This window comes from Podarcis melisellensis (genome assembly GCF_964234715.1).
Source record: "Podarcis melisellensis genome assembly, chromosome: 1".
Lineage (NCBI taxonomy): Eukaryota > Metazoa > Chordata > Lepidosauria > Squamata > Lacertidae > Podarcis > Podarcis melisellensis.
In genome coordinates, this window is record NC_138528.1 from 43,450,023 (window position 1) to 43,475,567 (window position 25,545).

The 25,545-nt window shown below is 42.3% G+C and overlaps 1 protein-coding gene across 2 annotated transcripts in view; it reads left to right on the forward strand.

Moving 5' to 3' along the window:
* Nucleotides 1–25,545, forward strand: part of LOC309357616 (cytosolic phospholipase A2 beta-like) — a 43,955-nt gene that overhangs the window by 10,949 nt on the left and 7,461 nt on the right. For both annotated transcript variants that reach the window (XM_081889933.1, XM_081889934.1), the window contains exons 3-18: nt 289–425; nt 4,410–4,541; nt 5,125–5,183; nt 6,133–6,175; nt 7,523–7,586; nt 10,694–10,821; nt 11,976–12,080; nt 15,024–15,061; nt 16,612–16,747; nt 17,419–17,555; nt 18,789–19,011; nt 20,494–20,608; nt 22,013–22,150; nt 23,528–23,629; nt 24,583–24,765; nt 25,111–25,277. In XM_081889933.1, the coding sequence (XP_081746059.1) occupies nt 289–425; nt 4,410–4,541; nt 5,125–5,183; nt 6,133–6,175; nt 7,523–7,586; nt 10,694–10,821; nt 11,976–12,080; nt 15,024–15,061; nt 16,612–16,747; nt 17,419–17,555; nt 18,789–19,011; nt 20,494–20,608; nt 22,013–22,150; nt 23,528–23,629; nt 24,583–24,765; nt 25,111–25,277 (1,907 nt within the window). The remainder of the gene's footprint in view (nt 1–288; nt 426–4,409; nt 4,542–5,124; nt 5,184–6,132; nt 6,176–7,522; nt 7,587–10,693; nt 10,822–11,975; nt 12,081–15,023; nt 15,062–16,611; nt 16,748–17,418; nt 17,556–18,788; nt 19,012–20,493; nt 20,609–22,012; nt 22,151–23,527; nt 23,630–24,582; nt 24,766–25,110; nt 25,278–25,545) is intronic.

The following is a 25,545-nucleotide window of genomic DNA, read 5'->3' on the forward strand; positions in this document are numbered from 1 at the left end:
AGGTGTTATAACTGCAAGAATATTGATCTATGTTCTAAAACGTCACATTAGGTCATCTAGTTGGTGCCAGAGGCTTCACCACCACCACCAAATTTCTCTGTTCCTTATATCACATATATATTCCAGCTCAGACCTCCTCTGCAAAAATATATTCAGAAATAGATGCCCCCTCCCACAGTTTGTCATATACAAAGTGATGTGGCATCCCCATATTTGCCCCTAAGGCTTAAGACACAGTTGAATATACAATCACAACTGTTAAAAAGCTTTTTCCATTCTTTGCTGCAGTGTTTCCATCTAATTGCTACGTGACCTTGCATCTGCCGACAGCGTCGCCTGAGAAATTTAGAACCCGAACTATGAAGAACTCTGATAAACCAGTCTGGAATGAGACATTCTATTTTAGAATCCAAACTGAGATCAAGGTAAGGTAAGCTATTCAACACGCCATAGCTTGTTTGGAAAACCTGCTGGGCAGATAAAGACATAAAACATTATTGCAATAAGATAAAATAAATGGCTTTTCCAAACAAGTCTGATATAGGAACATTCAGGAAAAATGAAGTTGTTGCCTCTAATGCAGGGGTGCTTCTGTGACAAAAATGCCTGTGTGCAGGTAGTTTTGTGCTTAGTTTGTGCTTAGGGCCAAGCAAGGTAAATCACATTTCACATGCAGGGCTTAAAGGTACTATTAGCATCGGCTGAGGGCAGGCCTGATAATTACTGGGATCCAAGCAGGAATGGTGGTCAAGTGGTGCCCATGTGCTCTACTTTACAGTGGACTATTTTGAAGGGGTCTTTTCTTTTAAGGAAGTAAAAGATAAAGGACACTAAGAAAAGGGAGCATCAGGGGCCTTGAAGTTGCAAACACCTGGGCAGCAGACTAAGTAGCCACACAGTTCACCTGCTCTCAAGTCTTCCACACTAGGGTAGCATGTACTGTTTTTTAAATTTAAATTATAGTAATTATATATAAATTTGCAATTATACATATGAATCACCACATGCAAAATTTATGGAAGTCAGTGTCCTCTTTTGCCTTCTTTTTTGGTGGTATTATTATTATTTATTGAATTTATATACCGCCCTATACCTGGAGGTCTCAGGGTGGTTCACAGAATAAAATCAAAATATAAAACCACAAAGTAAATAATCAAAATAACAACAGCAACCCATTACCCCCCACAAATCAACCAAAGGCCTGGTTAAAAAGCAATGTTTTTGCCTGATGCCTAAAGGTGTATAATGAAGGTGCCAGGCAAATTTCCCTGGGGAGAGCATTCTACAGATGGGGAGCCACTGCAGAGAAGGCCCGTTCTCGTGTTGCCACCCTCTGGACCTCCTGAGGAAGAGGCATGCAAAGATGATCACAGGGTCTTGGTAGGTTTATATGGAAAGAGGCCGTTCTTGAGGTATTGCAGTCCAGAGTCATTTAAGGCTTTATAGGTCAAAAACAGCACTTTGAATTGGGCCCACAAACTAACCAGTAGCCAGTCGAATCACACCAGGATCAGTGTAATATGCTCAAACTGTCTTGCTCCAGTTACAGATAGGTAGCCGTGTTGGTCTGCCATAGTCAAAACAAAAAAAAATTCCTTCCAGTAGCACCTTAAAGACCAACTAGGTTAGTTCTTGGTATGAGCTTTTGTGTGCATGCACACTTCTTCAGATACACTGAAACAGAAGTCACCAGACCCTTCTATATAGTGAGAAGGTGGGGAGGGGTATTACTCAGAAGGGTGGTGGGAATGGGTGATGGGCAGATAGCTGTGATGAGCCTGTTGACGACTCTTAACGACTGCAATAGGTCTTACAGGAAAAAGTAAGGGGTGAGAAGGTGAAAAGTGGTTTTGTCATGTATAATGAGATAAGAACAATTCTCCCAATCAAGTGTTAAAAACAGTACAGCGTTACATATTAAAAACTTCCCTGAACAACAATACTGATTATTGTTAATAATTATATAAGAATGCCCTTAGCTGGTATGTGCAAGTCAAAATACATACCAACTAGCATTGAATCTACCAATAGAGCAGTTTACTTCAACCCTCATTTAATGGGAAGGCGGAGATTAGTTTTGTCATCAACAAAGATGCTAAATTTACAGCACTCTCTCGCCAGCTAATCATGCTGGTCCCATAACTTTCAATTCATATGGGAGCTTTCCCACTAAAGCTGTCCTCCAGGCTTGCCTATACCTGTAATCCAACCCTTTAAATCCTCCCAGAATCTGGTAACAGTTAGGTGTGGCAGCCTTTTGTACACATTCAGAGATTCTGCAGTGGATACGCTTCTTCTGTCTCTCTGTTGCTCAGTGGTGGAGCATCTCCCTTTCATGCTCAGTGTCCCAGGTTCAGGCTCCAGCATCGGCCCGTAGAACAAGGAAAGACTCCCTGGCTGGAACCCTGCTGAGCTGCTGCCAATCAGTGTAGCTGGCACAGGGATAGATGGCCCAATGTTCTGATTCAATATAAGGTGGCTTCCTGTGCTCCTGTAAATCAGTAGATCTCCCCCTTTTTTTCTCCATGCAGCAGGATCCATCTTGGTTTGTGTGTGTGGAGCAGTTCTCCAACATATTCACCAGCCACTTTGCCTATGGCAAAAGAATAGCTATGTCAGGTGATTCTGTGTTTGGCATTCTGCACAGTCAAGGCTTGTTCTATGCTTATGGCACATTGCGTTTTAGAGTGTCAGAATGTCACTGTTGCAGAAAATGAGGCAAGGGGTAGAGTTTATACCTTTTAGTTGGAAGTGGATGGGGTGTGTGTGTGTGTGATATGCAATACGGGGGGAAATGCTCATGTTATAGATACTGTTTTACCTTTGAAGTTTAGCTTAGACCACGCATGCACATACCTTTCTAAAGCCAATATTGGTATTCCAGCAGTCCAAATTCAGTTTGGTGTATAGTGCAACTTCTTCTGCATGGGGCTTCCTTTTAAAAAGGGATTGGAAACTTCAGTTGCTGCTGCTGGTTTTGACTGCAGCCAGTTTTTCAGATTACAGTGGTACCTCGGGTTACAGACACTTCAGGTTACAGACACTTCAGGTTACAGACTCCACTAACCCAGAAATAATACCTCGGGTTAAGAACTTTGCTTCAGGATGAGAACAAAAATCGCATAGCGGTGGCAGCAGCAGGCCCCATTAGCTAAAGTGGTGCTTCAGGTTAAGAACAGTTTCAGGTTAAGAACGGACCTCCAGAATGAATTAAGTTCTTAACCCGAGGTATCACTGGAATGCTGTTCCAGTAGCTCCCTATCTGTGTCCAAGACCAAATCAAAGTCCTGATTACTTATGCTTTTTGAAGTCTTAAATGGTTTAGGGCCAGGAATTCACCACCTACTGTGATGCTACCTGATCTCTCAGGCCTTTGATGCAGGCTCTTCTCAGGGTTCCACAACCAGCAGAGTCTGATTGGTGAGCATATGGCATTGCTCATTGACCTGGTGCTTTACAGGTATTTTTGACCACAACTCCTTTCAGCCCCAGCAAGCACAGCCATATAATGTTCAAGCTGATGGGAGCTGTAGTCCAAAACATTTGGAGAGTACCAGGTTTGGCTTTCCTGCCAAGACTGTGGAGCTCTCTAGCACGGGGAATGAATTTTCTGACTTCCCTAATGGTGTTTAGATTTCCAATGAAAACTGGTGTTCTGTATATCTTTGGCATTAATGATGATTGAATTTCTCCCTCCTTTTTAATGCTGGTTCTGTTCTTACTGTTATATCTACACTTGTATTTCTTACCGAATTCAGATGATTATTATTTTAATTTTTGCTTTTTAAACAACATACTAGCTGCCTTAGAGGTCCCTAAGTGATGGGATAGTAAGGTGGAGTTATAAAGATGTAAATATATGAAATATATAAGTACTTTCAGATGTTGCTTGATGTATGGATGTTGGGGGTCAGCGTCGCCATGTGTGATTTGGGATGGAAGGGTGCATCAATTTTGGTTCTCTCACTTTGGAAAAATGATAATCTAAAATTCAGTTTTCCACTTTTTGTAGCAATTTGCAAACTTTCTTTAAAAAATGCTCATGAAAATTCACCAGTATTTTAGTGCTAATTTCTTCCATTAAACACAGCTATATATGCTGTTTTTACTAACGTACATATTTTTTGCAAGCAATTTCCTCTAATATAATGCATTCTTGTCAGTTATCTTCACCAGATATTCATTTTCACGCAAACTTCCCCCTAATATATGCATTTTTGCAAACATTTATTGGTTGGCAAACTGTATGGTAAAATTCAGGTGAGTGCAAATTTCAAAGGATAGCTGTGTTTGGGTTTGAATATTGTTTCGAAATGTGCTAATTTGATAGATTCTGTTTTAAAGGACACCTAACGGAATTTCTACTCTATCCCTATACAATTCTAACTTTCCTTCTCTTCTGTTCCTAGAATATATTACAGCTGGAGGTCTGTAGTGCCAATCTAACCGACAAAGATGATGTACTTTTTGTTATCTTTTTCGATTTGGAAAAAGTCCGGCCTGGCATAACAGCTCTTGAGCTATTTTCCTTAAAACCAGAGGTAAGGACAAAAAGTTAATGTATTGTCTACACATTTACGAAACTAACTAACTAACTAACTAACATGCAGAGAGCTGAAAAACCATGGAATAGCTAGCAAGCAGCGCAGACAGGTGAGGATGTCTTGGGTATCCTATGGCCCATTCCTAGGTCTTGGCTGACTGCTTGAGAATCACTTCCTTAGAGAATTACTTAACTGGGTTTTGTCCAAGTAAAAACAGAAGTGAATTTGGAGGTTCTTTCTCAGGCAGTTGCAGAAATGTTGAGGGAACCCAAACAACTTTAGGTAATACTAGCAGTAATAAACAATATGATGTGGATGTTCTTCCCCGTTGCTTCAGAACAGCTGTGCAGAGCTACTAGTTTCACTAGGGAGTGACACCTCATCCCTTTCATCTGCCCTACTTCCCCAGTCTAAATTCTTCCCCCACCTCCAATGCCTGGATTCCAGGTGTGCTTAGTTAGATTTTGACAGATTGAAGGGTTTGGGAGTGCAGTGACAAGTGTCAATTATGTCCTTAATGACTGAGACTACTGCACTGAATAGATAAATGAGCATTAGTAATTGTTTTTTGTGTTATCAGAAAGAAGATTGTCCTCATGCTTATGAATCTCTGGAAGTGGAATTCAAGTTGGCAGAAACGTAAGTGGTTTGTTAGATGCAAGAAAAGGATTCTAAAAATAGTATATTTTTGGAAATTCCTACTTTTCTTTTGTTATCTAGTGTGTTTCTGCTAATCTCGTGGTTTTAATATGTCTCCACCACTATTCCTTCTTTCTGTTTTGTCTACATTTGAATCTTAATATTCTGGTTTTGTTTATGCTGCCATATTTGGGTAGTAATTCTATATTATATTGAGAATAATGAACTACCTTTCTTTCTTTCTCATTCACGACTATACATCAAAAATAGGAAAGGTACATCCTTGCATTTTTGTGTAATTGGTCACATATAGTGTCAAGATACTACCTCTGATGAACCAATATTCTCCTTTGCTATAGCAGCATCTTTAACCAATATGGCCTTTTCAGTACTCCACCTGATTTGTGGAATGCCTCTTCCCATTGCTCTTTTTATGTATTGCATTAAATCAACTACTTTGAATTTGCCCCATAAAAAAATAGAATGCAAGTTACTAAATAAATAGCAATTCTCCCCAACTTCTCCATATTATAGTACAAGAGCACTTTGTGATTTGCCTATTTCATTTCTGGTTTGTAGGGTAGGATTCCAGCAGCTATGTGGTCAGACTTCCATGTACAGTGGTACCTCAGTTTTCGAATGTCTCCGTTGACGAACATTTCGGTTTTTGAATGCCATAAACCCAGAAGTAAATGCTTTGGTTTTCAAACACGCCTTGGAAGTTGAACATGCCACACAGCTTCTGCTGAGTGCAAGATCCTGAGGCCTAGCTGTTTGCTATTGAGTTTTTGGTTTTCAGGTTATGTTCGAAAACGGATGTACCGCTGTATTAAGTTCCTTGAAAACTATTGCTCTTTGTAAGCCATTTCCAAAATGTTACTTTATTAAATATCAACGACTTTACCAGACTCAGATTTAATCACCCTTTCCCCTCCTCTCTACCTTCCAGTTCAGGACCTCTTGAGCAACTGACTTCCAATGGTGTTTTAGTGGTAAGATTTCTTTGTATTGAAAGTTATCTTGATTCATAACCAAAAAAATTCCTTCCAGTAGCACCTTAAAGACCAACTAAGTTAGTTCTTGGTATGAGCTTTCGTGTGCATGCACACTTCTTCAGATACTCTTGGTAATATCTAATTCCTTCAGGATTATGCAAGCAATTAAGAGTACATCTTTCCATAATAGTAAGCTGATCTCTGATTTTAAAATATTTATATGGCTTTTATTGTGTGGTTTTATGTACAACTGTTGTAAACTGCTCTGATACTTTTTATAAGTATTTTTAGCAGTATATAAATATTTTTATTAAAGGGATGGGTGGATGAATAAATGAAATCATATTCAGGGTAGACACACTGAAGGCTCCTCCAGGTGACATTTTTACTGAGCATTCATTGCAATTTCCTTGCACAAGGCTTACATAAAGATTAGGCTATGCCTGGTCATTATTGAGCTCTTGCTTTGATTTGTTTATGTGGAGATTAAATGATAAAGAGCATTTGTCCTTATTTGCTGCATAGTGTTCATATGTCAAGAGGGATGCAGGTGGCACTGTGGGTTAAACCATAGAGCCTAGGACTTGCCGATCAGAAGGTCGGTGGTTCGAATCCCCATGACGGGGTGAGCTCCTGTTGCTCGGTCCCTGCTCCTGCCAACCTAGCAGTTTGAAAGCATGTCAAAGTGCAAGTAGATAAATAGGTACCGCTCCGGTGGGAAGGTAAACGGCGTTTCCATGCACTGCTCTGGTTCGCCAGAAACAGCTTAGTCATGCTGGCCACATGACCTGGAAGCTGTACACCAGCTCCCTCGGCCAATAAAGCGACATGAGCGCCGCAACCCCAGAGTCGGCCACGACTGGACCTAATGGTCAGGGGTCCCTTACGTTCATATGTCTCCCTGTTAATCATTTCTCCCCTGTCACTTTCCTAACCACAAAAAGCATTTTCTTTTTAAATAAAAAAGTGGATTTGTCATGCTAGGGCAATAGAGTGCTTCAGCATGCATTTCCAGCGTGTGTTGGAACCCCTCCTGGAAAATACTGAAAGTCTAGGGGGGTCAAGCAGTGGACATAAATTACTTGTCCATTGATTTCAGTGGATCTTTTCTGAATATGACAAACACTGAATATCACCTTTTGGGATTCTATGAAGTGCTAGCAAATAGAGAGAGAGAGAAATTAGAGAATGGCAAGAATGGTGCAATTAAATAACTGGCGATCATATTACTTAAACAAATTGCTTGGATGAAATAAACAGATGGCTTTGATTGTAGAAATACTTTGTATTTTCCTCCAAGCATTCAGGCATCAACATTATTACTCTGTGCCCTTGTTTTCGTAGGCTCGTGAACTTTCCATCTTGGAAGTAAAGGTGAAGAAAGAAGAGAATGAGAAGCTTTTGAAAGGTTGGCCTCTCTCTCTTAGGCACGTAGCCAGCTAGTGTTTTACCACTAATATATGTTATTAAATATATATTGTTTACTAGGGCTGCAACATTTAATTGACTGTATTATTTTTTTACTGATGTTGAGATTGTAATTTTAAGTGATGTAAGCTGTACGTTTATTTAGAAGATAAATACGGCAGAAGGCAGATGCTATCTTAGAAGAGTAGTAGCTATAAATATTCAACCACTTTAAAGTATTTCTAAGTACTTATATTAAAAAATAATAAACCTGCTGCCTAATTGGCGACTGTCTAATGACTGTTGCCTTTTAGTCAGTTAAATAGCTTCTTAATCCATTAATCACACTGGAGGGAATTCCTCTTCTAAGACTGCAGCTGTGACTCATTAAATTTGCCATATGTATGCTTTTCTCTTCAAAATTATTGTTTTAGTTTTATGCAAACTCATGTAATTGATGAAATCTAAATTTATGAATTGGCTGAGATCTCTTTAACTAAGTTTAGGGTACCAACTTGCTTCTCTCGAAGTTGAGGACTCCAGCTCCCATCAGCATCAGCCATCATGGGCAAAGGTCAGGGATGATCACTGTAGTCCAGCAATCCCTGAATTAACTGACAGGCCTACTTTTTTTATCGACTTTACATAATTTTCACGAGAGAAATAGCAAAAAAAACACAAAACCCACCCCTAACTAGGTCAGGTTTAGAGATGTAATGAATTGTCTCCTCAATATCCTCCTTTATCTGCAAATTTTGATGTTGAATGCTTGCCTCATATTTTCTGAAGGTTCAGATATCTGCATAAAAGGTGGAGCTAAAATATGGGTTTCTAAACTCATGTTTCTTGAGGGGGAGGATTTGTCAGAGAGAACTGACAAGAGGTGGATGCTTAGTAAGCAATTATTTCCACAGGGGTAGCCATATTAGTATCCTACAAAAGAAAAAAGAGAGAGAAAAGAAACAAAGAGTATTATGATACCCTAAAAACCAACAAATGCATTATGGCATCATAAATTGTATATAATACAATAGGATGATGAATGTATCAAGATTTTCACTTCTCCAAATTTTGCAGTGTGGTTCTATACCCATTTAATATGTAAAGAAATGTATATGCGGGGGTGTAGTGTGAATAAAAATGCATATATTCCTGGGAATAACATACAAAATGCATTTTATTAGGGAAAATTGCTCTTCAGAAATGTGTATATTAGGCAAAATTGCACAAAAACACATATATATTAGGAGAAATTTGCACTACTTCATAGCTGATTTGAAATGCTAACAAAGTGCTAAAGTTGTGAGGTAAAAGTGAGATTTTAAATTTAATATTCAGATCATGAGTGGTGACTGTTACATTTTTGGTGGATTTTGAATATTTGCTTGAATTTTAACCCAGGCCAATTTAATTTTCTTAATAGGCAAAGTATGAAGTTTAGCAGACCAAAATAAAATAAAATAAAATAAAGATAACCCGTTATTTGTGGATGTTACTCATATTGAGTATTGTCAGAGCTGCCTCCAGGTCCCAGCTCACAGAGGACCAACGCTAGCCGGTAGTAATGTACAAAAGTCTTTATTGGGGTTCAGTTTCCATTTACAAGCCGCAGCGTGCAGCCCTACGTCTAGACGCTAGATCGGCGAAGCCCTGTCTGAGTCTCCACCCCCTGTACACCAGTTTAAGACTCTCGCTTTACTCCACCTTTTCCGTCGCTCCTTCCTCCTCTGGGTCCTTCTGCCCCCCGGGGTCTCCTCCTTTCTGGACTCTTCTGACGCTGATCCCCCTGACTCCTGTCCCTCCTTTCGGCGGGCTTTAGGACCTGGCTCCCTATCCGGGCTACCCACTGTGCCGCTCGCCTGTACATTTGAACTTGGCGCGCGCGCCCAGCTTCCAACCTTCCTCTCAACCGTTTCCTCTCTCTCCGATGAAGGCGTGGCCAATCCTGACTCATCTCCTCCTGCTGTCGGTGAGCAGCCTGATCCCGATACCTGGGACTCCTCCCCCCTACTGCGCTCTGGTGGGGAAGCTGGTCCTGATTTCCAACTGCTGCTCTCTGAGTCCCCTCTGGCCCCTTCTTCCTGGGGTGTCCCCCTAGGCAACCCCCTTGCTCTGACCATGGGGGCCCCTTTCTGTGAGTCTTCCGATTCGCTGGAAAGACTCAGAGACCTCGGACCACTGTCATCGCTTACGTTTCCTTCGGATTCCTCCCCTTCGCTCTCCATTTCCTCCCTTTCCTGTGCCTCTGCTCCTGAGCCCCTGACAAGTATGTATAGTTTATGTATAATGTATCTGGAAGGTACAAGACATAGTCTCACTAAGCTTAGATGAAAGTTTCATACAAATATGCAGTTAGCTGCTCTCACACATGCAAAGGAACAGTAAAATATACATACATAGAGAGAGAGAGAGAGAGTGCTGCAGATCAGGATTGTATAGAACTATGCTAAACAGAGTTTAATTGGTTAATTAAAAACTGTCTGTGAACAAAAATGTGTAACTTATGATTGGACTACTGCAATGCACTCTACGTGGGGCTACCTTTGAAGCTGACTCGGAAACTACAACTAATCCAGAATGCGGCAGCTAGACTTGTGACTGGGAGCGGCCGCCGAGACCATATAACACCGGTCTTGAAAGACCTACATTGGCTCCCAGTACGTTTCCGAGCACAATTCAAAGTGTTGGTGCTGACCTTTAAAGCCCTAAACGGCCTCGGTCCAGTATACCTGAAGGAGCATCTCCACCCCCATCATTCTGCCCGGACGCTGAAGTCCAGCGCCGAGGGCCTTCTGGCGGTTCCCTCATTGCGAGAAGCAAAGCTACAGGGAACCAGGCAGAGGGCCTTCTCGGTAGTGGCACCCGCCCTGTGGAACGCCCTTCCAGCAGATGTCAAAGCGATAAACAACTACCTGACATTCAGAAGACATCTTAAGGCAGCCCTGTTCAGGGAAGTTTTTAACGTGTGATATTTTACTGTATTTTTGGTTTTTATGGAAGCCGCCCAGAGTGGCTGGGGATGCCCAGCCAGATGGGCGGGGTATAAATAATAAATTATTATTATTATTATTATTATTATTATTATTATTAAAGTATTAATTTTTTTAGCCAAGAAAAATGTTGTGCTTACCATGCGAGAGTCTTATGAAGGGACACAGAAGACGTCCGAAGATGTAGATTCCTTCTGCTTTCATTGCATAAAGAGCTGGGGACCAGTGCTGAAAGCCAACATTCAGGTAAAAGCCACTGCCTTTTACCCTGTACCCACAGGTAGTATGAGAAAAGTACAAGGAGTACTCAGCAATTACAGGGGCATATGCCTGAGGCTAAAGAATCCTGAAATGTTGTACAGTGGTACCTCCGGTTATGAACTTAATCCATTCCAGAGGTCTGTTTGTAACCGGAAACTGCTCGTAACATGAGGCACGCTTTCGCTAATGGCACCCCACCCCTCGCTGCTGCCACGTCACCCGTATGCGACTTCCGCTCGCATCCCAGGGCAAAGTTCGCAACAAGGGGCATCTACTTCCGGGTTAGCGGAGCTCATAACCCAAAGGATTTGTAAGGAGGGTGGTATGTAACGAGGTTCTAATGTACTGAAAATAAATATTTCTGCCAGCACAAGAATTTCTACTCGTGCAATGGAACATTTCCTCCCTCTCTTCCCCGCCATGTGCCCCCTAAATCTGTTTTGGGCGTTCCCCCAACCCTCTGGAGCAGATTTTAGGTGTGTGTGTGTCATGTATGGGGGATAGGAGATGAGGGGGAAGTTCCATTGCCCTAGCAATTATTCTTGTGCTGGTGGTACAGTTGGATACTATCCATAGTTCCTGAAAATCCAAAATGTATTGATGTTGAGATCTCCAGTTATTCTACTTGTCTAACTAGCAAACCTGTCCTAATTAGCACAGTAGCCAAAGAATGATAAAGTGCTCTGCCTTGATCTAGTAATTCAACCCATTATGAAAGTCAAATAGGATAGTTAAATCAAATAAATACATTTGTAATAGTTGTGTGCTATATTGAAAAGCACTTCATCATGATCCAGCAATGTTCTTATTTTTGACTTTGTCAAAACCATTGTTGAGGATATTTTAGTGAACAATAAGAGGACAGTATGAAGGGAAATCCGGGACAATGCCTCTGGTTCAAAGAGATGGCTGCTCAGCTCTCTTTAGGCTGGATGCTAACCCTAAGGTGGTCCCTGCATTAACACATAGCTTCCCTTCACTCATTCTAAGGCCCATTTTATGGCTGGGAGGCAGGTTAAACATAACGTGACATGAAATCAGTGACTGCTTCTTAACTGAGACCTTCATTTTTCAATGTAGCTTCTACGTCTTGTACCTTTGGGTAAAAACTATACAGTATGTTTTCCTTTCTTCCCCAGAGTATTTCATGTGAGGAGAAGAACGATTCAGGCCACGCTTTAATTCTGCCTTTGAAATTGCTTCCAGTGGGACAACAAGTCAAAGTAACTCTACCTGTGCTAGAGGTAAGTGTTGCTTCTGTTTTATAAGAGCTCTTCGAAACAACCTTTCTATTCCTTTTTCAATGTGTTTCCACATCACTTTCCAAACTGTAAGAAGACATCTTTTTTTTTATAATAATAATAATAATAATAATTTATTATTTATACCCCGCCCATCTGGCTGAGTTTCCCCAGCCACTCTGGGCGGCTCCCAATCAGTGTTAAAAACAGTACAGCATTACATATTAAAAACTTCCCTGAACAGGGCTGCCTTAAGATGTTTTCTGAATGTCAGGTAATTCTTTATCTCTTTGACATCTGATGGGAGGGCGTTCCACAGGGCGGGCGCCACTACCGAGAAGGCCCTCTGTCTGGTTCCCTGTAGCCTCACTTCTCGCAATGACGGAACCGCCAGAAGGCCCTCGGCACTGGATCTCAGTGTCCGGGCTGAACGATGGGGGTGGAGACGCTCCTTCAGGTATACAGGACCGAGGCCGTTTAGGGCTTTAAAGGTCAGCACCAACACTTTGAATCGTGCTCGGAAACGTACTGGGAGCCAGTGCAGATCTCTCAGAACCGGTGTTATGTGGTCCCGGCGGCCACTCCCAGTCACCAGTCTAGCTGCCGCATTCTGGATTAATTGCAGTTTCCGGGTCACCTTCAAAGGTAGCCCCACGTAGAGCGCGTTGCAGTAGTCCAAGCGTGAGATAACTAGAGCATGCACCACTCTGGCGAGACAGTCCGCGGGGAGGTAGGGTCTTAGCCTGCGTACCAGGTGGAGCTGGTAGACAGCTGCCCTGGACACAGAGTTAACCTGCGCCTCCATGGACAGCTGTGAGTCCAAAATGACTCCCAGGCTGCGCACCTGGTCCTTCAGGGGCACAGTTACCCCATTCAGGACCAGGGAATCCTCCACACCTGCCCGCCTCCTGTCCCCCAAAAACAGTACTTCTGTCTTGTTAGGATTCAACCTCAATCTGTTAGCCGCCATCCAACCTCCAACCGCCTCCAGGCACTCACACAGGACCTTCACCGCCTTCACTGGTTCTGATTTAAAGGAGAGGTAGAGCTGGGTGTCATCTGCATACTGATGAACACCCAGTCCAAACCCCCTGATGATCTCTCCCAGCGGCTTCATATAGATATTAAAAAGCATGGGGGAGAGGACAGAACCCTGAGGCACCCCACAAGTGAGAGCCCAGGGGTCTGAACACTCACCCCCCACCACCACTTTCTGGACACGGCCCAGGAGGAAGGAGCGGAACCACTGTATGACAGTGCCCCCAGCTCCCAGCCCCTCTAGACGGTCCAGAAGGATGTTATGGTCGATGGTGTCAAAGGCCGCTGAGAGATCCAGCAGAACTAGGAAACAGCTCTCACCTTTGTCCCTAGCCCGCCGGAGATCATCAACCAGCGCGACCAAGGCAGTTTCAGTCCCATGGTGAGGCCTGAATTTAAAAAAAAAGGGTGATATGTTGCAGTAGGGTGACACTCTCATTTAGACAAGGGCAGGGCAAATGTCAGAGTGGTTGTATCTACTTTTGCTCATTTAGAATTAAACAATAAGCTGCCTTTGAGAACATGCTGAGCCTAGGAGTTTGTTTTCAGTACCAGAAGTGGGTGGAACCAGGGGTGGCTTAGCTGAACGCTTTCCATCCCCGTTTTCTGGCAGGTGGCAGCATGTCTATCTCCCTCTAGATTAGGTGTCAGTAACCTTTTTCAGCCATGGGCCGGTCCACCGTCCCTCAGACCATGTGGTGGGCCGGACTATATTTTGGAAAAAAATATGAATGAATTCCTATGCCTCACAAATAACCCAGAGATGCATTTTAAATAAAAGCACACATTCTACTCATGTAAAAACACCAGGCAGGCCCCACAAATAACCCAGAGATGCATTTTAATTAAAAGGACACATTCTACTCATGTAAAAACACGCTGATTCCCAGACCGTCCGGGGGCCGGATTTAGAAGGCGATTGGGCCACATCTGGCCTCCAGGCCTTAGGTTGCCTACCCCTGCTCTAGATAGAGCATAATGGAAGCTTTATTCTGGCTTCTAGACATGACTGATGAGAAGAATTACTCCTAGTAGGAAGAAGGGACTAAGGAGACTCAACTTCCTGAATGGTAGGCAGAGGAGTGTATTGGCCTGCTCTTTTCTATGCATCAGTCTGATGACAGTATTGAGACAGAAGAATTAAGTTACAAAAATGAAGTAAGAAACAAAAAAGATTCCACATTCCAGTGTTTTGACTCTTTGAAGACAGCCCTAGCATGTGAGTTTATTGGCTTCACATTCCTGCCAAAACAATCTCAAGAAAGACCAGCAATGCAGAAAATCATTTTCTGTGGTTGGTATTGGACTTTGAGAATAGGAAAAAAGGGCTGCTTCATAAGTTTGCATTCCCTGCCTCCTCCAAGGAAGTCACTGCCATGTAGTTTCAAGAAAACGCAGAATTCAGAGCAAAGAAGAATCTGTCCATTTCAATTTCTCATTTTTCCAATCTTAAATTCAGTTCTCCACATTCCTGCAGCATGAAAATTGATCAGCTACGTACTGTAGTGCAATTTTCTCTTTTAAGATACACAATTTTGTATGTCGTTTTAACCTATGCACACTTCTTTTGCAAGCATATCTCTTTACTATAATGCCTTTTTGTATGCTATATTTGCAAATGTGTGCATACTTCCCCCTGAAACATACATTATTTTGTATTGGTTCTTGTATTGGTCTGGGAAGTGTAAACTAGGTAGTTTCTCATTAAAATGCAAAGGAACTTTGATTTCTCTCCCATCTTTAATTGTTTTTTATAATTGCTTTCATAAACTGACATAGGGCAAACGCAGCTCCTTAGCACAGATAGCTGCAGTGATTCATTTGTGATCCGTTATCATGCACGATCAGGGCTTTTCCATTTTATTTGTCAGGTTGTGTTCTTTTCATACATATATTGTTTCGTTTCAGGGTGGAGCTTTGGAGTTGTACCTCAAGGTAATTGACTGGTAAGATATTTGCTTTTTCTCCAAAATGCTCTGTCCTGGCTATCTTGAGGACATGAGGAAAGGACGGGAGGCAGTTTGCTTCTTTAATAAGCAGGCTCCTCTACAATTGTAGAACTGCTGTGGTTCAGCTAATGTCATGTCGTGCCACGTCATGTGAACTTGCTTGGGTTGATGTGGCATTTCTTAATTGCATTGCATCATTTGAGTGTGACGTGCATTTGCATCTTCCCAGTTGCTCCTTGTATTAAAGCCGATGCCTTGCATTTGCATGCTGAATATCTCCCCCATCTTGCCACAAAACGATATTTGCTCAGGAGCACCAATATTTCTGATATTTATTTTAAAAACTAAGCAGAAGTAAAGCTCTTAAAAGAAATAAAAAGCACTACTTCTTTGTTGTTGCTATTTTAAAAATGGAGTATGTCACACGGGAGTCCTTGCTGGGAATCTTCCCTGCTTCCCTCTGCTAATGCTGTCCCTGCTTCCTTGAAGGTGGCTGGTCTGCTTCCCAAGAAGTCCTCCAATGTGTAATGATGTATGTGGTTGTATTTTAGTTTACATTATGGTGGTGTTTGGGTGAATTTGCGCGAGAAGATAAAAATAAATAAAGCCCCACTTTTGTACCTCACAGTTAATGGCTTTATTATAAAGTTCATAAGACTTGCTTCTACCCACACTATATGTAGCTTTCTTAGCTGAAGCAGGGAGAAGTGCAGACCTGTGTCTGTACAAGTACACAATGGCTGTCAATACATCTGGTTTAGTACAGACATAAAGATTGAAAACCTTACAATGAGTGCACATGGGGCTGAGTGAGTGAGTGGGATCACATCTGCTGGCCTCGTTTCTGTGTAACTTATAGAGCACAGCTGGATTTTATATTTTATATTTTTTAAAAATGGGGCATCAACCATTATGTACTCCCTTCTTCCCGGACAGCAGCTCTACAAAGCACCTAATAGAACTTCATTTGAATGTCTGTGAATTCCTCTCACATCTTCCCTTCAGTGACTAAGCACAGACTTCATCCATGATTCAGCCAACCTTCTTCTCCCTCCTCCCTCCTCCCTCCTCTTGCCCACTGCCATTTTGTTTACCACAAAGCCTAATGAAGAGTTCTGGAGGACCTGAAAGCTTGCACAGTATTTTGTAACAAACATGATTTATTGACCCACTAAAATTATTCCCATAATCTGGACTTTGGAATTGTATTTTAAATTGTGTATATCTATGTAATATTCTGCCCAATTTATCTTTTCATCTTTTTTAAATGAATTAAACACTTCAGGCCTACAAATAATATGTGAAAAGTAGGCAGAGTTCCCATTTAAAGGTTATATTTATACCTGATGTGTGAAAAGAGGAGGCCACCAAGGCAACATAGCAATTCCATATAAATAATAACATGCCTTGAATGGGAATCTTGTTTTTCTGGTTCAGAATTTGACTGATGAGTCTTAGTTGTTGATAGAAGCTTGTGTAATTGCAGCTACTGTAAAAATGACCTGTCATCTGCTCCACAGTGACATGGCTCTGTAACTCTGTTTCAGTCCACAGAATCTTGATGTGCGTTTGGGATATGAGCTTTGTGCTGATGAGCAGGACTTCCTTCGCAAAAGGAAGAAGATTGTTGCTGATGCCTTGAATAAGCTTGTTAATATGAGACGAGGACTGTTTGAGGACGAGGTGCGTCTTAGCATCCCATGATCTGTTTGGAAGATATCTGTTGACTCACATGTTTCGGATTGTTGTTTGCATGGATTTATATTTGACATAGGACTACCTGTGAAGTGTGAAGGTTCATGTACTGTAAGGGAGGTCCTGAAAACTACAATTCTGATGTCACGCAAACTTCGTGTCTTGTGTGAATTCCCATTAACTGTCTACTTCGCAACTTAAATAAATCCATAAATTCAGTGGGGGCCCTGTTCCATAACCTCTGCACTCGTATAGGATAGCACAGTTTTGCACATGCAAAGTGAGAGCCAAAATGAGAGATTTGAGACTGAATCCCACCTTAGCTGTGACCAGCCTTGTTCTTGGCCAATGTTCCACATTCCATGCTCTATAAAGTCAGGATTTGCCTCACAGGACAAATGAGATTAAGAGAGCAGGACATTCTATAACTTATTCTAGGGATCAATCAAAATAACCTTTAATTCACAGATCACTACCTTACTGTATTTCATTGTTTTCCAAGCAGTATTTTGTTCTGTATGGATCTTGGAAAGCCAAGATTTTGAAATTCTAATCTAATTATCAGTCACATTAAGCAGAGTCTTATAATGCAATCTTTCGGGTTTCTAAGGTCATCACTTATATTTTTGGTGATGCCATTGCTTATATATTTTTAACAGGTCCCCGTGATAGCTGTTATGGCAACAGGAGGCGGACTTAGAGCCATGTCAGGATTCTATGGTCATCTCCTAGCACTCCAGAAACTCAACCTTTTGGATTGCATTTCATATATCACCACTGCTTCTGGGTCAACATGGTAAGGAGTTAGGAAAGTGTGTCACATTTAATTAGAATCCCAGCTGTACTGGGCACAATCCATTTAACATTCTACAAGCTGAAGGTCAGTGGAACAAATATACACCTCAGTGGGATTTTCCATTAGTGTATTTTGGTTCACACTCCAATAAAATTTTGCGATGTGGGCCAATAGATACAAAATTAAGGAACCTGAGTTTCAATTCTGCTTCAGCCATAGTGGCACCTACAGCTGAGGGAGAGCCGGTGGGCGAACAGTTTCGGCAGTGGGAAGCCTGCATGTGCCAAAGCCACAGCATCTCTCACAGACATTGAGTTCCACACAGCATTATGTCACCCCACTCGGAGGTGACACCCGGGGTGGACCACACCCACCGCACCCACCTTGCAACGCCTCTGGGGTAAGGTGAGGTGCCCCTTTGCTGGACTTCATTAGCCTCTGCCACTATGGAAGTCCCCATGGCTTCCACCCCAGGGTGGTAGGAAGTTCCTGTTAGTGCCAGTGCCCTGAAATGAAGACATTTTGAGGCCGCAGGAAAATAATAATAATAATAATAATAATAATAATAATAATAATAATAATAATAATATCTTTATTGTCATTGCCCCCTTTCGGGGACAACGAAATTACTTGGCTGCTCCATCCACCCAGGGAGGGCACTCCACACAAAATCGAAACAACTATAAAAACACTAATTAAAACAATACAGTATAATACAGCAAGGAAGATTAGATGACTTTCAAAGTCCAGGCTTCCCATTCAGGGCCGAGATTGCTCTGGAGAAGAAGCTGTTCTTAAGACGGCTCCCTGTCAGGAGGGAAAAAGCTGGGGTATACCGTATTTGATCTGAATGTAAGCAGCACCCGAATATAAGCCACACCTTTACAATTGGAGCGGGGGGAAGAAAAAATTCCCAAATATAAGCCACTCCATTCCTTGCTGCTCCTGGCTGCATACTGGGGGGGGGGGGAGGAGCTGTGCTCCGTTGCCAGCAGCCTTCCCCCTCTCTCCCTTCCCGGCCTTGGGGGGAGAGGATGCGCGGGGCAGGAGGCGCTTTGCCACGCTCCTGGTGCTGTTTGCTCAGGCTGCATACAGTAAGGTCGTGAATATAAGCTACACTTTAACTTTTCACGGTCCGAATTTGGGGGCAAAGTAAGGCCAATACGGTAAATAAAATCATCATCATCATCATCCTTGTTCTGTAAATGCTGTTTTTTCTCCTTCCTATCTTAGGACTATGACAGACTTGTACAGAAATACTGATTGGTCACATGAAAATTTGGAAGAAGCTATCAAAGTAGCTAAAAGCAGCATGTTGAAGAGCAAAATAGATATTATTTCCATCGATCGATTGAAGTATTATCACAAGGAGCTGGTTGAGAGGGTTAAAAGGGGGCACCTCCAATCTTTTACAGCTCTCTGGGCCCTTGTTCAGGAAGCTTTCTTACATGATAAAGTATGTATATTAAATGTTTTGTTATTCCTAAACTAGGGGCTTTGATGGATCTCTGTAGTCACAAGGGCTTACCTGTTGACAAATCCCTGCACATGGAGGCAGTTTTTCCCCAGTCAAAGAAAACCATGAAAGGCTCTCACACAATTTTGGTTACACTGTTTGCATGAGTCATCTTTTCCCCTTTGACAATATTTAAGGTTTTGCAAGTGCTATTAACTTTGCACACCACAGAGCACTCCCTGAGTAGTGGTTTGAGCACTTTAATAATTTTTACCCAAGTATAAAATGTTCAGATAAAAAAGAGCATTGAAAGCAGCATTTGAAAGGTAGTGTTTATATTTATGCTAACTTAATCAGCATGGGATTGAACCACAGATAAACTCAGAAGTAGGCGTCATTAAGTTCAATGGGACTTACTCCCAGTAAATGTGAGGATTGCTGCCTCCCATCATATCTTAAGAACTGTGCACAAGGAAAACCATTCTGAAACTAGTAAGATCCCCTTCCCCTAAAACATTTCTACAAGAAAAGAACAGAGTGAAACTGATAGAAAGATTGGCGGACTGGGGGTTGATTGTTTCTCTATTCATCTTAAACATGAAAATCATGTTCTTGGTTGGAGTGGGGAGGGAAATTTTAAGCCAAGCCAATTCCCATGCTAAACTCATCTGCTAAAGGCTAGCACCAAACAAGGACCATCTAATTGTTGTGAAATGCCCTTGGCTCGGTTTTTGTTGAACCTGCAAGAGGCCAAGACTTACATAACGACAACTAAGCATCTGTACTGTCGTGTGCTGTGAAGTAAATGTGGACAGAAAGTTGTATTCCTTGGGGCATTTGAGCTTTCCCTATCTTATCAGTGAAGAAGTGGTGGTGACGTGTGTGTGTGTGTGTGTGTGTGTGTGTGTGTGTAGAAGACCTATAGTTCAGGGGTAGATCACATTATTTCCATGCAGTAACTGCTATACTCAGTCTTTGGCCTAGCCAGTGAAAGGTGATAGTTAGGTGATTGGAAAATCCCTGGAGAGCTGCTGCAAGTTTGGATAGAGAATACCAGGACCAATGGTATGACTCCATAGAAGACAGATTCATATATGATAGGAAGGGAATGGGCACACCTGCTATTTCTAGATCAGATTTTTCTTTTTGGGGGGCAGTGGGAAGCTCATTTTCCTATTCCAGCATTAACCTTTCACTCAGAAAAAATGGCCAAACAATAGGCAAGGGATCCAGTAGAGGTGTTGCTGTGAGATTTAAGAACTATCTAGACCTATTCATACCCCGTCCATCTGGCTGGGTTTCCCCTGCCACTCAGGGCAGCTTACAGCATATATACTTGCAGAGAGTAAAGTCAGTATTAGATTGCAGGGGGTGGGGTGGGGTGGGGCGGGAATCAATATGGTTTCATAATTATCCCTTTGATACTGGATGCTCATGAGATATTGGCTTCAATGTTGTTTTTTTCATTTACTTTGATATTAGTTTAATGACAGTAAACTCTCAGAACAGCGCCAGGCTTTGGATCAAGGCCAGAACCCTTTGCCTATCTACACAGCTGTAAATGTCAAAGACAAAGTCAGCACCTTTGATTTCAGAGGTAGGTGTTGCCATGCTAACCTCAGTGTTGTTGAATGGAATCCTTGATGCTGCTGCTGAAAGCTTTGAGCATTTAAAGACAGAGAGAAATATCATTTGGCTTTGCAGTTGAGTTGCTTCTATTTTGTAGGGGAATCCATTTCTTAGAGTAGACATGCAGAAGGTCAAATTAAACAAGAGTCTCCTTAATTTGTACGTGGGAGTTTGGATTGCATTTTTCTTTCAGTTTAAAGCTTACAGTCATATCAAACGGGTATTTAGAGTCCTAATGTGAATAATATTTATACAGGGTCAGATTTAAGATGCTGGTTTTGACCTTTAAAGCCCTACAAGGCCTATGACCCTCTTACCTACGGGACCGCCTCTCCTGGTATGCCCCGCAGAGGACCTTAAGGTCCATAAATAGCAACACCGTAGAGGTCCTGGGCCCTAAGGAAGTTAGATTAGCTTCAACCAGAGCCAGGGCCTTCTCAACACTGGCTCCGGCCTGGTGGAACTCTCTGCCTCATGAGACCAGGGCCCTGCAGGATCTGATTTCTTTCTGCAGGGCCTGTAAGACAGAGTTGTTCCATCTGGCCTTTGGCTTAGAACCAGTTTGATTTCCTCCCCCTCTTTCTTTTTCCTTTCTCCTCCTGTGAAGAGGCTGCATCCTAATGTTTTAATGTTGTATTTTAATCTTTTTTAAATTGTATTTTAATCAACTTGTTTTTATTATTGGTTGTTAGCCGCCCTGAGCCCAGTCTTGGCTGGGGAGGGCGGGGTATAAATAAATTTATTATTATTATTATTATTATTATTATTATTATTATTATTATTATTATTCTCTTCGTATTTGTTTCTAGGAGATTTATTTTCAATGGCTTTAACCCTGATTTGGAATAATCTGCTTTCTTTCCCTGAAAACCTGAGCCTGTTTCCATGTTAACTGCTTTAAAAAATTGTAATGAAAACCAATGGTTCAAAATTTCAAATGGTGATATGTGAAATAAGAAGAAATTACCGGGTACCCCATGTTGACTTTTTTGTAGGTGGCGTTTTCTGTACCCATAGTCCAGATATTGCATAAAATTGTCAGTGTTTTGTCATCCAAATTCTTGCTTGAATGAGCTTAGGTGATTCCTTTGCACACCTTTTCTTGCTCTCTGCTAGTTGGCCTTTTGTTCTTTAAGTACAGAGCAGGGCAAATTATTCTATTTTTAATTTAGACCATCATTTACTACCCTAGTCAGGCTTTACATCAAGATACAAAAATGGGACTCAATGGTTTGCTGTCTGATGATGTTAGTTCTTCCACCAAGAATGTCCACTGAGGATGTTTGCTTACTTCTTTTCTGCTTTTTTATGTTAGTGACCTAGCTATAAAGTTTAGAGGCATTTAACCTTCTGTACACCATTTTGTTTGCAGAATGGGTGGACTTCTCTCCTTATGAAGTAGGGTTCCAGAAATATGGTGTCAACATCCGTGCAGAAGATTTTGATAGTGAATTCTTCATGGGAAAGCTAGTGAAGAAGATCCCAGAATCCCGGATTTGTTATCTGGAAGGTGATCTGTTTACTCATAAGCTAAACTAGAAAACCTATCAGCCTTTTGGCATCCTTGCACGTCTCCTTTCTTCAATGTTATCAGTGCTTCATGACAACCAAATGATGCCAGTGTACAAGCATATCTCTCATATTATTTTTAATAATGTTATACCTCATTGTTGACATATGATGTAGCTTATACAAGATTTTATCTCTGTGTAAAGAACAAACTCAGTTTCCCAAGACACCACTCTCCGATAATTGAGTGTGTCATGGTGTGATTATGCTCTTACTGCATTCCTTCCAGCTGTTGTTTAAATGTATTGTTAGCAGTGCTAATTGATGTTGTCAGAGCTGCCTCCAGGTCCCAGCTCACAGAGGACCAACGCTAGCCGGTAGTAATGTACAAAAGTCTTTATTGAGGTTCAGTTTCCATTTACAAGCCGCAGCGTGCAGCTCTACGTCTAGAAGCTAGATCGGCGAAGCTCCGTCTAAGTCTCCACCCCCTGTACACCAATTTAAGACTCTAGCCTTACTCCACCTCTTCCGTTGTTCTTTCCTCCTCTGGGTCCTTCTGCCCCCCGGGGTCTCCTCCTTCCTGGACTCTTCTGACGCTGACCCCCCTGACTCCTGTCCCTCCTTTCGGCGGGCTTTAGGACCTGGCTCCCTATCCGGGCTACCCACTGTGCCGCTCGCCTGTACATTTGAACTTGGCGCGCGCGCCCAGCTTCCAACCTTCCTCTTGACCGTTTCCTCGCTCTCCGATGGAGGCGTGGCCAATCCTGACTCATCTCCTCCCGCTGGCGGTGAGCAGCCTGATCCCGATACCTGGGACTCCTCCCCCCTACTGCTCTTTGGTGGGGAAGCTGGTCCCGATTTCCAGCTGCTGCTCTCTGAGTCCCCTCTGGCCCCTTCTTCCTGGGGTGTCCCCCTTGCTCTGACCCTGGGAGCCCCTTTCTGTGAGTCTTCCGATTCGCTGGAAAGACTCAGAGACCTCGGACCACTGTCATCGCTTACGTTTCCTTCGGATTCCTCCCCCTCGCTCTCCGTTTCCTCCCTTTCCTGTGCCTCTGCTCCTGAGCCCCTGACAGATGCAAATAATGTATGGAAGAAAGAACAACCAATTCCTTTCAGGCTTTCATTGCAAACCAAAAATGCACAAATTACTTTCAAGAGCAGCAGACTGACAAAATGGTTGAAAAAGTAATAATCTGAATCTCCTTCCTGTGTTTCAGTGATATAGCAGCATTTGGCCTCTCTTGTGGTAGTGTGACTAATAACTTGGTGCTAAAGCAAATAATTTGCTTGTTCATTGAGCATATAGACACTGATTCTCCTGATTCTGGTGGTTAACGTGGGCTAGTACAATGATTTTTCTCTGTGTTTGGACTTACAGGTATCTGGACTAACATTTTCTGTGTGAATCTTATGGATGGGCTGTATACTGCTTCAACGACAGAAGAATTTTGGGATCGATGGGTCAAAGACCTGGCCAAGAGTAAGAGCTTCAGTACTGACCTCTTTATTCTTGCTTGCACAGTTGTGGGCTGCATGCAGCTCCCCCAACGTGCTTATTCCCTTCTCAAATTTGTCACATATATAATTAACTTAATGTTAAAATTAATGTTTAAAAATGTTTTTGACTGCTTCTATGGGCCACCCTCTGTGATGCCACAAGCCAGGTTGGTTCATAGGACAGAGGACACAAAACTTTGAAGTCTCGATTTGGCAGTCTTGCATCACATCCCAATTCCTCAATTCCTGCCCCTTCCCTTCCAGGGCAAACCCAGTAGCATCCAGGAGCCGTGTTGACCATGGCTTCCATTCAACATAGCTCAAAGGCTAAGGTTCTGTCAGCACAAGGATCATCTGCTAGCTTCTGCTAGCACAGCAATTTACAGTGGTACCTCGGGTTACATACGCTTCAGGTTTCACACTCCGCTAACCCAGAAATAGTGCTTCAGGTTAAGAACGTTACTTCAGGATAAGAACAGAAATCGGGCTACGGCAGCGCAGAGGCAGCAGGAGGCCCCATTAGCTAAAGTGGTGCTTCAGGTTAAGAACAGTTTCAGATTAAGAACAGACCTCCGGAATGAATAAAGTACTTAACCCGAGGTACCACTGTAATTGAATAAGGCTCTGCGAGTTTGAAGAGAAAACCATGAAACTGAGAACGGGGGTTATAGTGTAGCCTTGCTGGTAGGAACCCTGAACAGGAGTACCCCTATTAGGGGGGATGAGGATACACTGCAACTTTTGGTTGTGAATCCCACTTACAAGCTTCAGTGATTGGCTTTTGTTTTCATTTTCCAAGAGTGTGCCAGTTGGATGATGCTTTTATCAATGGAACATGGTTGTGTGAAAAAAATACCTGAAGAACCTTGAAGTGTTATGTTCTGGAAAGGGAAGGGAAAGCTTCCAGAAATTAACTTCCTCAATATTTTATTTCAGGTGAAGAACATGAAGGATATTTCACGATCTATAAGCCTCCAACTTGTGGGCCTGAAAAACTTGGTGAAATCTTTAATGATATTCTAACTGATCGTCCTTTAAAAGGGGAAACTCACAACTTCCTACAAAGTCTTGACTTTCATAAAGACTATTTGCAACAGAAAGAATTTATTGAATGGCGAGGTAACTAATAACTACGGTTCCTTAAAAGGTTTTGGCGCTTTAGAACTAGCTCAATTTTCTACAGCCAGCATAAATTTCATCAAGACCCTCAGCAATTTTCAACTGGTCCATGAGTTTGGGAAACAAAGTCCTACGTAATTTCCATTTTATAGCAAGGGGAGTGCTCTTCTGCAACTCCTGCTCAGTTTGCTGGGTTTACCCAGTAGAAGCAAGGTGAATTATTATGAAAAGACAATGCAACTCTTACCAGTGATGGCTGTTAATACCTGCTACCATGTTACTTTCACATAATCATCTTTCTCATGGTCGTGCTGATAAGAAACCTTAAACCTTGTTTTTCCCCAGATACTGTGTTGGATGCTTCTCCTAACAAGCTGACACCAGGGGATAAATCACTGTGCTTAATAGATATAGGCTTTTTTGTTAACACCAGTATTCCACCACTCCTTAAGCCAGAGAGGAATGTGGATGTCATCATCATTGTGAATTATGACATTAGTTCACCCTTCAAGGTAAGAAGGAATGAATTCTATATGGCTTTTCCATCCCAATGTCTGTAGCAAGGTGGCATCCCAGGAAGCTTTGAGACAGTTGTGGAGAGGAACAATAGTTCAGCAGGTTCCATCCTTGGCGTTTCTGGTTAAGGATCAGGTTAAACCACAGAACCTAGGACTTGCCGATCAGAAGTTCGGCGGTTCAATTCCCTGTGACGGGGTGAGCTCCCATTGCTTGGTCCCTGCTCCTGCCAACCTAGCAGTTTCAAAGCATGTCAAAGTGTAA